General features: G+C 41.8%; 1 protein-coding gene across 2 annotated transcripts in view; it reads left to right on the top strand.

Annotated features, from left to right (window-relative positions):
• Window positions 1-12,018, top strand: part of STX12 (syntaxin 12) — a 37,694-nt gene that overhangs the window by 21,939 nt on the left and 3,737 nt on the right. For both annotated transcript variants that reach the window (XM_027965430.2, XM_060411426.1), the window contains exons 4-8: window positions 1,715-1,852; window positions 3,988-4,031; window positions 5,640-5,745; window positions 10,869-10,941; window positions 11,631-11,713. In XM_027965430.2, the coding sequence (XP_027821231.1) occupies window positions 1,715-1,852; window positions 3,988-4,031; window positions 5,640-5,745; window positions 10,869-10,941; window positions 11,631-11,713 (444 nt within the window). The remainder of the gene's footprint in view (window positions 1-1,714; window positions 1,853-3,987; window positions 4,032-5,639; window positions 5,746-10,868; window positions 10,942-11,630; window positions 11,714-12,018) is intronic.

The raw sequence follows: 12,018 nt of genomic DNA, 5'->3' as shown, positions 1-12,018 counted from the left end.
CGCATTCCATTGTGTTCACCATTGTGGAAGTTATCATTTTGTACACATCATGGTCCCCTCATAGAAATCCTCATTGCTCTTTGAATCCCAAACTCATTAGCTTGGCATTTTAAACCTGCAGCGGGTGGGCTTCCTTGGGGGTCCGGTGTTTAAGAGTCCGCCTGCCCATGCAGAGGACGCAGGTTCAGTCCCTCATCTGGGAAGATCCTGCATGCCACAGAGCAACTAAGTCTGTGAGCCACAAATACTGAGCCTGAGCTCTAAAGCCTGTGTTCCGCAATGAGAGATGTCACTGCATTGAGAAGCCTTCGCACTGCAACAAAGAGTAACCCCCGCTCTAGAGGAGGCCTGTGTGAAGCAACAAAGACTTGGACAACCAAAAATAAATTTAAAAAATAAAATAAAACCTGCTGTGGGGACTTCCCTGGTGGTCCAGTGGCCAAGACTCCGCCCTCCCAATGCAGGGGGTCCAAGTTCAATCCTTAGGAAACTAGATCCTACATGCCACAACTAATAGTTCACATTCCACAACTAAAAACTCCACAGGCCACAGCTAAAGAACCTGCATGCCTGAGTGCATGGGTCGTAAGTTGCTCCCATCATATCTAACTCTTTGTGACCCTATGGACTGTAGACTGCCAGGCTTCTCTGTTCATGGGATTCTCCAGGCAAGAATACTGGAGTGGATTGCCCTGCCCTACTCCAGGGGATCTTCCAGACTAGGAGTGGAACCCCGTCTCTTAGTCTCCTGCGTTGGCATGTGAGTTCTTTATCACTAGTGCCACCTGGGAAGCCCTGCATGCCACAACGAAGATCAAAAATCCTGCGTGTGCCACTAAGACCCAGTATGGCCAAGTAAGCAAATCTTTAAAGAATAAATATAAAACCTGCAGTGGCCAGCTCCTTCCCTATGTTTTCAATTTTATCTTTTAGCTATTCTCATGAAAAAAACCTCTGGTTCCAGTCAAACTATCTTTTTATAAATCCTCTGCAAATTTCTGCCACCATGCCTTTGCTCACACAGTTACCTTGCATGGCTTTGCCTTTCCCCTTCTCTACTATTCATGCCTTACTCTTCCCTTAGTGTCCACCACCTCTTGAGGCCTTGACCACTTGGATTCTTACTGATTATACTTGCCTCTGTATAACCTATAGTACCAATTGACTATAGCAAGTGCTCTCAGTATGTGCTTTTTGAGACATAGTATCAGTAAGCTAAATAAACATAGCCTGTAACTCTGCAGAATAAGCTTTTAGGTTCTCAAAGATTTTGAACCTCACTTCAGTGTAAAGGCAAACGATTCTGTGGTGTTCAGGTAAGCTGTGAACTAACTATAGATGAATACAGTTGAACATGTAGCAAGGAAACAGTCTCTGAGTCTAGTCTAAATCCATAGGTGTTTATTCTGCTTTTAGATTCTCCTGGGAACTAAAATTCTGAACTGTGGTTCCCTCTGAGATTCCCTTACATGGTAAAAGACACCTAGTTCACAGGTTTGTAAGAATGAAAGAAGGAAAACTCTGACTTGGCCTATAGTATTAACCAGAGATTTGAGTTAGAAAAGAGCAAGTTCATTCATTTAAGGAAGAGCCTATTTCATAGTTCTTTTCCTAGTTGGGAATTTTTAGGGGGTGTACTTTTGCTTTTAAAGGGAATTAAAACCAAATGATTCTGGGTTAATATGAAATGTTAAGTTCTTGTTTAATTTCCCAGCGCCAGCAGAAACTTCAGAAGGAACGTCTCATGAATGACTTCTCTGCAGCCTTAAACAGTTTCCAGGCTGTGCAGAGAAGGGTGTCTGAAAAGGAGAAGGAGAGCATTGCCCGAGCAAGAGCTGGATCTCGTCTTTCTGTGAGTTTATTTCCAAAAGAAGGTCTCTGCAAATTTCAGGATGTTCTTTCCTAAGTTAAAAAATTTTTTTTTACCATTTGTCTTTGCTTACTATCCCTGCGAATAATAAATATGGACATTAGCTGCTATGAAAATGTCAGATTGGTATAACCTTTGTTAAAAAAGTGTACATACGGTCAAAGACTGGAAAGGAATGTGCACAAAGATTTACAAAAATGACAGGTAGAATCATGTGTAATTTTCTTTTTTCTCTCTCATTGTCATATTGATCTTATGTTAAAAGCTTTTTAAAAAGAAAGGTTAAATCCGTTTCCTAGAATGTAGAAGGCCAGGTTATTTGGACTAGCCTTCCCTTTGAAAAGAATTAACAGATACTAGATTTTAACAACTCAGTGTCTCAAAAATATCGAAGAGCCATGAAAATATTAAGATCAAAGCCTAAGAGAAGGTGTGAACCCATAGAGATAAGCAGAGCACCGAAAAAAACTACTTTTCCACCGATTATATTTACTGAGGGCGAACGTAAATTCAGTTTTGATGTCCTTATGGCATGAAGTCAAAGTAATGGGTCCATGCAAGATGGATATTGTAAGAGAAGGTGCTTGCAAATTAAACTGGGCCCTAAAAAAAATGAAAAGTAAGCCCTCCTGTTCCTTAGCAGACTGCTAAAAAGATTGCATTAACACTGAGGACGGCAGGAGGGAGGGGAAATCCAGACGGTAAATTATACCACAGAGTAACCTTCAGGCAGATTTGCTGTCCAAATTCATACTACTTGAATGGTCCAGAAGCCTGAAGAAGCTTCTAGAAGTCCTGGTCTGGTTGAGTACCTTCACGCAAACAAAAGCAAATACAAATCGTCTTTGTTAACACATCTTTTATCCTAGCCCCCAAAGAATACTGGCAAATAATTTTTGCAGTGTAATAAACAGCCCAGGGTACACAAAGGATGTAATGCAACAGGAACTTTCCTACCTGACCAGTGGTAGTATGAGTTGGAAAAACCACTGGAAAACATTTGGCTGTAACTTCAAAACACCTTATGACCCAGCCATTCTACCCCAGAGAACTTTGTATGTTTGTACAAAGATATAAGTACAGGAGTGTTCATAGCAACATTCAGTCAGAAACATTCCAATGTCAATTAACAATAGAAGAGATAAATACGTGGTGGTACTATAATATATTACAACAGAGAAAATGAACCACAGTTATATTTAGCATCAGGGATGGATCTGGCGTATCTAATCTGATCCAATCAAAGCATGAAAGAATACAAACAGTATAATTCCATTCATGTAAAATTCAAAATCAGATAAAATATTAAATATTGATATATATCAATATTTTAAAAATACAAGAAAATGGTGGCCAAAAAGTCGGGATAATGGTTACTGTGGAGGAGAGGGAGGTGGTGGTTATTGGAGAAGAGCACAGAGGTAGGCTTTAGGACACAAGCAGTGTTTCGTTTCTTGATCTGGGGAGAGAGTGAAAACTAATAATAATTTTAAAAACCCCACTGTATTCCTCTGGGTGGGTAGAATTTTGAAATTTTCTTTATGTTGCTTAACTTTTTGATTACTGTTATAAAAAAAGGGAATTTTTAAAAAAATAGATTGCTCTTTTAACCTTTTTTCTTAGTTGTTAAATTACAAAAGTAATGTATCCTTAGACTGATTTTTGAAGTCAGTTTGTCACTTTAGAACCCGATATGCTTTAAAGGTCTATTTTTAAAAGAAATCTTTACAAGTTCTGAAAATGTGTTTGCTTTCACGTTTTCCATTCTTTCCCTTAACCCACCTCTCTCCAGATTTAAAAATGTTATCACTGTTATTAGTTTTTATTCCTTTCTCCTACCATGTTCTTTCCATCCTACTTAGTATAGTTTTGACTCTGAACCCAAAGTGGAGTGCAGATTGGCTTTTGACTACTTCACACCCATTCCTAGTCAAGACAGATTGCCAGAGCCCTGTGTCATCTTATAGATCCTATCAGAGTCAAAGGATGTTGCTTCTTTATACTGTAGCTAAAGGAGGTCATTGTGTGTATGTGAGTGTGTGTGTGTGTGTGTGTGTGTGTCTGTGTCTGTGACATGTTTGTGAATAACAGCAGCAATAATGCCATCTACTTTCTAGGCGGAGGAGAGGCAGAGAGAGGAACAGCTCGTCTCCTTTGACAGGTAAAGGAATTGTTCTAAGGTAGATAGTTGAGATGGGATTTTATACTTTATACTTCCTTTTAATTTTAAAAATCAGTGAGAAAAAAGGAGGAAAAATAAAGGGACCCCTGGGGTCAGTTCAGTTCAGTCTCTCAGTTGTGTCTGACTCTGTGACCTGATGGACTGCAGCACGCCTGGCTTCCCTGTCCATCACCAGCTCCCAGAGATTGCTCAGACTCATGTCCATCGAGTTGATGATGCTATCCAACCATCTCATCCTCTGTCACCCCCTTCTCCTGCCTTCAATCTTTCCCAGCATCAGGGTCTTTTCCAGGGAGTCAGTTCTTCGCGTCAGGTGGCCAAAGTATTGGAGCTTCAGCTTCAGCATCAGTCCTTCCAATGAATATTCAGGACTGATTTCCTTTAAGATTGACTGGTTTGATCTCCTTGCAGTCCAAGGGACTCTCAAGAGCCCTGGGGTAGGTAATTTATAATCCATCAAATTAAAAAAAGTCAAAACAGTGGGCTTTTCCATGATCTTTGAATTATGAAAGGGATAATTTCAAAGTGAATAAAAAACTTTCAAGAAATCTCTGATGTCTGTGTGTTGAGGAGAGGGTTTGGCTCAAGAGGAATAAATAGAAACCCCCAAAACCTACAATTTAGGAGGGCTGAGATTTTACCTATAATTCGGATATTAGTTCTTCAAAGTTCCTGGGTTTCTGTTTACTCATCCCTAAAATGGAGGCAACCCTAGAAAAAGCAAATGATTTGTATCTACAAGACATCCCCTTCCTCCTCCAAACTGAATTAACTAATTCCATAGAGATGTATTGATGGTACTAGTTCAGAACATAAAGTGTTTTGTCACAGGTGTGCATCTATCTTGCCACCCCTATACTCTGAGTGCCTCAGAGGCCTGGAGTGCCCTCTCACTCAGTTTTATATCTCCAGCACGTGGAGAAAGTTCTCTAAGTATTGTGGAGATGACATGTGATTTATGAGTACTACTGGAAAGGTACATTTAATATTGAATTTTCAAAGTGCCATGTCTCATAAGTCATATGCCTTTCTTCTAAATATGGTACCAGAAAAGAAGAGTTGTAACATTTCATTAGCTTTTTCACTTTGCTTTTCTGTTAAGAGACATTTAATAGCCTCAAAGAAATCCTTGAAAACCAGGAGATATAATTCTGTCAGACTAATTGGTGAGGCACTGACAGGTCACTTAACCTGCTCTTCTCTACCCATTTAGTACCTGAGATGCCAACACAGCTTGCACTTTGAGAGTGTCCTGGGAGAGAATGGGCCAGAGATTTCAAATCTCTGCCTGCTTCTTGTCTAGCAACTTTATAGCGTGTATCCCTGGATGGAAACAGCAAGGAGTCCCATCCCTTGTAATTCTGCCTTCTCTTAGTTTTGCCCATGAAAGCTGAGACTTGGTTTTCTTGGTGTTACCAGTTCTTTGCCTCTGGATGTGAAGAATGTAACCCCCAGGGACTTGTATTGTTACCAGAGGAGTTGGAGGCCTGGTACCGTCTTTGGACAGGCTCTGCTGACAGCAGAGATGATATGTCTTAGGTACACCTTTGCGGGGAGGAATCAGCCCATGTGCTTGTCTCCCTGCAGCCATGAGGAGTGGAACCAGATGCAGAGACAGGAGGATGAGGTGGCCATCACCGAACAGGACCTGGAGCTTATTAAAGAGAGGGAGACAGCGATTCGGCAGCTGGAGGTGAGGGCCAGGTCATGTTTTTTGTTTGACTCAGTGTATCTGCAATCTGGTTTTTCTCTCATTGATTATGAAAAAGGATGAAATGAGTTGTACAGTTTGCATATTATGTGTCAGTGTAATCACGGTGAATTTGACCTACTCTTATGACCATATCAGGATTCCCTGGTACCTCAGCTGGTAAAGAATCCACTTGCAATGTAGGAGACCCTGGTTTGATTCCTGGGTTGGGAAGACCCGCTGGAGAAGGGATAGGCTACCCATTCCAGTACTCTTGGGCTTCACTGATGGCTCAGCTGGTAAAGAATCCATCTGCAATGCGGGAGACCTAGGTTCAATCCCTGGGTTGGGAAGATCCCCTGGAGAAGGGAACGGCTACCCATTCTAGTATTCTGGCCTGGAGAATCAGGCCACAAAGAGGATTCAGGGTCACAAAGAGTTGGACATGACTGAGCAACTTTCACACTTCACTAGGATGGTACTGGTCATGGTGCCTGAGGATACCTGGACCCCCTTTTCAGTCACCATATTTTATAAGGTCTCCATGAGAATACCCATGGAGAACAGAACAAGGCCAACAAATATTTTATTAAGACCTTGTCCCCAAACCTCAATGCCAGTCTCTAGGTTCGGTGGGGCTCTACGGAGAGCCCTTTGCTTAGTCTGAATAACCCAGAGTAAAGATAGGCCAAAAAGTTTGCTCCATTTTTGCGCATCTGAAAGTCCAATCACAAATTGTGGATATCCCATCTGTGAGTCAGAGAAACAGGAACAATTTTTGAGGTGAGGGTTGAGAGAGAAGTCTCAAGGCCTTTCTTACCTGAGTTTCCAACTTTAATTTTTTGCATGATGACCAGTAAAATATCCTTAAACCTGAGTACTTTTCTCCATGGAGATGGAAGACTGCCATCTTGGGGACAGTGGGGGGAGGAGGGTTGTAGAGAGGAGAAACTTTGATCTCCTCCTTGACCTTCATCTGTGGCAGTGGTTCTGAACCCTGACTGTACTTTTAGAATCACTTGGAGATTTTTTTTTTTAATGCCCCACCTCTTCTCATCCCCGCACCAATTACTAGTTTGAACTGCATGTGATTTTCTTATTTTTTTGTAGGTTAAAAATGGACAAACATCCACAGGAAGCCCTGGGTGAGGGCATTTTTTATCTTACAAACTTCCCAGGTGATTACAAAGTGCAGTCAAGGTTGAGACACATTTCCCTAGAGCCCTCTGTTTTTTTCTCTTGATACTTCTTCTTTTTTTTTTTTTTTTATTGAAGGATAATTGCTTTACAGAATTTTGTTGTTGCCCTCTGTTTTTTGATGAAACAGTTCATCCTTGTGCTCGTACTTGTGCTTTGTGACCCCATGGACCGTAGCCTGCCAGACTCCTCTGTCCAAGGGAATCTCCAAGCAAGAATCCTGGAGTGGGTTGCCATTTCCTACTCTATGGGATCTTCCCAACCCAGGGATTGAACACATACCTCCTGTGTCTCCTGGATTACAGGTGGATTCTTTACCGGCTGAGCCATCAGGGAAAGCCAGAAGTTTGACTTCAAAGATGTCATGTGTTTTCTTTTTCATCTATTGCTACTAATCATCTAATTGATTCTTTCACATGAGAAATCCCATTCAGCCGAGAGTAGAATGAGATGTGTGGAGCTGAGGAGAGGAGTGTCATGGGCACTTCACGTTCAACAGAATCAAGGTCTAATTCCTTAGCTGTTGCACTTTCGTGTCCAGTCATTTCCTGCATCTAACATGCAAACCCTGCTCTAACAGTGCAGCAACACACTCCGGTGTGCTTCTCTTCTACTCCCACTCTATCCTTCCCACACTCTGGTCACCAAATATGTGTTTTTGCCCCCCACATCAAGCAATTCTGCCACATCATCAAGATACGCTACAGTGCAACTTAGTTCTAATACTGTCTTCCTGGAGTTAGCCTCAGATCCCACAGATTGAAGGTTCAGTCCCACAAGACTGACCCCCGTTTCTGCGACTTCAGGTGCCAGTCGCAAATCCAGGTTGTCACCTGTGCTTCTGACCAACAGGTTGGAAATTGGAAGTTCTCATGATCCCCTCCTTGGGTTTGATTAATTAGCTGGAGCAGCTCACAGAACTCAAGAAAACAGTTTACTCATTAGGTTACTGGTTTATTATAAGAGGATACAGCTCAGGAAGAGCCAGACGGAAGAGATGCATAGGGCAAAGTATATGGCCAGGGGTACATGGCTTCCATGGGGCTTCTCCGGTGGTGCAGTGGCAAAGAATCTGCCTGCAGTGCAGGAGATTCAGGAGACATGGGTTCTATCCCTGGGTCAGGAAGATCCTCTGGAGGAGGACATGGCAACCCACTCCAGTATTCTTGCCTGGAGAATCCCATGCACAGAGGAGCCTGATGGGCTATAGTCCATAGGGTTGCAAAGAGTCAGACATGACTGAAATGATTGAGCATGCACGCATGCATGGCTTCCATGCCTTCTCCAGGCCTACTACACTCCCCATATCTCCATGTGTTCACTAACCAAGAAGCTCTCTGAACTTCTGGTTACATGAGCATGATTAATTAAATAATTGGCCTTTGGTGATTGATCTAACCTTGAGCCCTCCACCCCTCCCCAGAGGTTGGAATTGGGGCTGAAAGTTCCAATCAACTAAACACCAGGTTGGTTCCCCTGGCAACTAGTCCCCATCCTTAGGGGTTTTTACAAAAGCCAAGCTATTAACATACTTAGGAGTGGTTGAAAGGGTTTGTTTTGAATTAAAAAGGACATCTTTATCTCTTTTATCACTTAGAAAAAAATTTTAGGAGCTCTGTGCTCCGGTTGAGACAAAGATCAAATACATATTTCTTATTATGAATCATAATATCACATCCACGTTATAGCCAAACTGGGCTGTTTGTTCTATGTATATGGCTTCTTAAGTCCTGCCTCTTCTGCCATAGTCTTCCTTCTCTGCTTGAGGTAAATGCTATACCACTTATTAGTCATTTACCATATAATACCCTTTCTTTTAAGTGCTGCACTCAATAATGTCAGCAAATTTGGAAAACTCAGCAGTGGCCACAGGACTGGAAAAGGTCAGTTTTCATTCCAATCCCAAAGAAAGGCAATGCCAAAGAATGCTCAAACCACCGCACAATTGCACTCATCTCACATTCTAATAAAGTAATGCTCAAAACTCTCCAAGCCAGGCTTCAGCAATACGTGAACCGTGAACTTCCTGATGTTCAAGCTGGTTTTAAAAAAGGCAGAGGAACCAGAGATCAAATTGCCAACATCTGCTGGATCATTGAAAAAGCAAGAGAGTTCCAGAAAAACATCTATTTCTGCTTTATTGTGGAGAAGGCAGTGGTACCCCACTCCAGTACTCTTGTCTGGAAAATCCCATGGACGGAGGAGCCTGGTAGGCTGCAGTCCATGGGGTCACTAAGAGTCAGACACGACTGAGCGACTTCATTTTCACTTTTCACTTTCACTTTTCACTTTCACTTTTCACTTTCATGCATTGGAGAAGGAAATGGCAACCTACTCCAGTGTTCTTGCCTGGAGAATCCCAGGGACAGGGGAGCCTGGTGGGTTGCTGTCTATGGGGTCGCACAGAGTTGGACACGACTGAAGCGACTTAGCAGCAGCAGCAGCAGCAGCAGCTGTTTTATTGACTATGCCAAAGCCTTTGACTGTGTGGATCACAATAAACTGGAAAATTCTGAAAGAGATGGGAATACCAGACCACCTGACCGGCATCTTGAGAAACCTATATGCAGGTCAGGAAGCAACAGTTAGGACTGGACATGGAACAACAGACTGGTTCCAAATAGGAAAAGGAGTACGTCAAGGCTGTATATTGTCACCCCGCTTATTTAACTACTATGCAGAGTACATCATGAGAAACGCTGGGCTGGAAGAAGCACAAACTGGAATCAAGATTGCCGGGAGAAATATCAATAACCTCAGATATGCAGATGACATCACCCTTACAGCAGAAAGTGAAGAGAAACTAAAAAGCCTCTTGATGAAAGTGAAAGAGGAGAGTGAAAAAGTTGGCTTAAAGCTCAACATTCAGAAAATGAAGATCATGGCATCCGGTCCCATCACTTCATGGGAAATAGATAGGGAAACAGTGGAAATAGTGTCAGACTTTATTTTGGGGGGCTCCAAAATCACTGCAGATGGTGACTGCAGCCATGAAATTAAAAGACGCTTACTCCTTGGAAGAAAAGTTATGACCAACCTAGACAGCATATTCAAAAGCAGAGACATTACTTTACCAACTAAGGTCCATCTAGTCAAGACTGTGTTTTTTCCAGTAGTCATGTATGGATGTGAGTTGGACTGTGAAGAAGGCTGAGCACCGAAGAATTGATGCTTTTGAACTGTGGTGTTGGAGAAGACTCTTGAGAGTCCCTTGGACTGCAAGGAGATCCAACCAGTCCATTCTGAAGGAGATCAGCCCTGGGATTTCTTTGGAAGGAATGATGCTAAAGCTGAAGCTCCAGTACTTTGGCCACCTCATGAGAAGAGTTGACTCATTGGAAAAGACTCTGATGCTGGGAGGGATTGGGGGCAGGGGGAGAAGGGGACGACAGAGGATGAGATGGCTAGATGGCATCACAGACTCAATGGACGTGAGTCTGAGTGAACTCCGGGAGTTGGTGATGGACAGGGAGGCCTGGTGTGCTGCGATTCATGGGGTCGCAAAGAGTCAGACACGACTGAGCAACTGAACTGAAATGAACTGAACTGAAGAACTTTTTATCTAGTACTTCTGAAAATGCTATGAGATGGGTACTGTCATTGTCCACATTTTAGTAGGGAGGTCCAAAGAAGTTCTCAATTTAAGGTTGAACAAGACTGTGAAGGGTTAACAGTCCTCTGTAACTGATAGGCTCCAAGAGACTGTGCTTCTAATTACCTACCAGCATAGTACTCTGCATACAGAAGTCACTTAGTAAGTGTTAATAATTAACTTTATTTTCATTTTCTGTTTATAGAGAAAGCATGATTTATAAGCTTTAAAAACACATGTGTTATGTTAATAGCCAGAACTTTAGGTAAGTAGAGGAAATGAATCTTCCAACATGTTACTTAATATTGGTTAATTTTTTTGTGTGTATGTTCCTTAGGCTGATATTTTGGATGTCAATCAGATATTTAAAGATTTGGCCATGATGATCCATGACCAAGGTGATATCATTGGTATGTATTATTGATACCTTTAACATAAAGGTGAGTGGATAGTTTTTGTATGCAAAGAAGTCGGTAAGCTGTGTCTTAGGAATCTAGGAATACCATTTAAAAATCACTAAATTCATTTTCTTAGCAATTTTCTTACCTTGTCAAATGTGGAAATTAAACTGAGGCTTCCATGAATAGCCCATTCACTTGCCGTAGCCTCATGTTAAGTCTTTGGCTGTTTAGGGAAATTGCTGTCAGCTTCTCAGTTTTTATCTCCAGAAACTTGCACAACTATGGGATTTGAAACCCTTTTTTAAAAAAACTTTTTATTTGGAAATAATTTCAAGTTCACAAAAAGTTGCAAAAATGAAAATAACAAGGAACTCCTTTATAAGCTTTACTTAGATTTACTTCTTGTTAACATTCTACCCCATTTGCTTTTTATTTGCACTGTTTTTATTTACCTGATTTTTTTCTGAACTGTTGTGGATGATTTACATACTTCATAACCCTCTACCTCTAAATAATTCTTTGGTGTTTATTTCCAAAGAAGAGGGCTGTTCTCTTATGGGGTTGGTAACTTTTGATCTCATGGCTGGATAGTTGGAGTGATGATGGTGAACAGGACCCTTAGCATCAGAATGCTCTTCAGTTTGCAGTCTTGAAACATCCGACTGTGGTAAAACATCCTCTGCCCTTCTCTTTTGCAGACAGCATAGAAGCCAACGTGGAAAGCTCAGAGGTGCATGTAGAAAGAGCCACTGACCAGCTACAGCGAGCTGCTTACTATCAGGTAAAAGCAGGTACAAAAGAAAGTCACTCTGCTGTAGACTCTAGGGGCCATGAGAGTCACTGACACATGGAGAACAGCTGCAGCCGTCTGTTTGGTCTTAAGCTGGAGGCAGGCAGTCGTAATTGCCATCCCAGCCCCATTTTTAGTATTTTCCTTTGCAGAGAGATCTACAAAAAAGGCATCAAACTTTGAATAAACTGACATAAAAGCCTCTTAGCTACAAAGCTATCCCGATAAGCTAGCATGATACCTAATTTGGGGTAAGGCTAATTTTCTAACCTAAACAGATGAAATTTGTTTCAGTT

Source organism: Ovis aries, chromosome 2, assembly GCF_016772045.2.
Source record: "Ovis aries strain OAR_USU_Benz2616 breed Rambouillet chromosome 2, ARS-UI_Ramb_v3.0, whole genome shotgun sequence".
Taxonomy (NCBI): Eukaryota; Metazoa; Chordata; class Mammalia; order Artiodactyla; family Bovidae; genus Ovis; species Ovis aries.
This window is presented reverse-complemented; position numbering and strand designations above follow the sequence as displayed.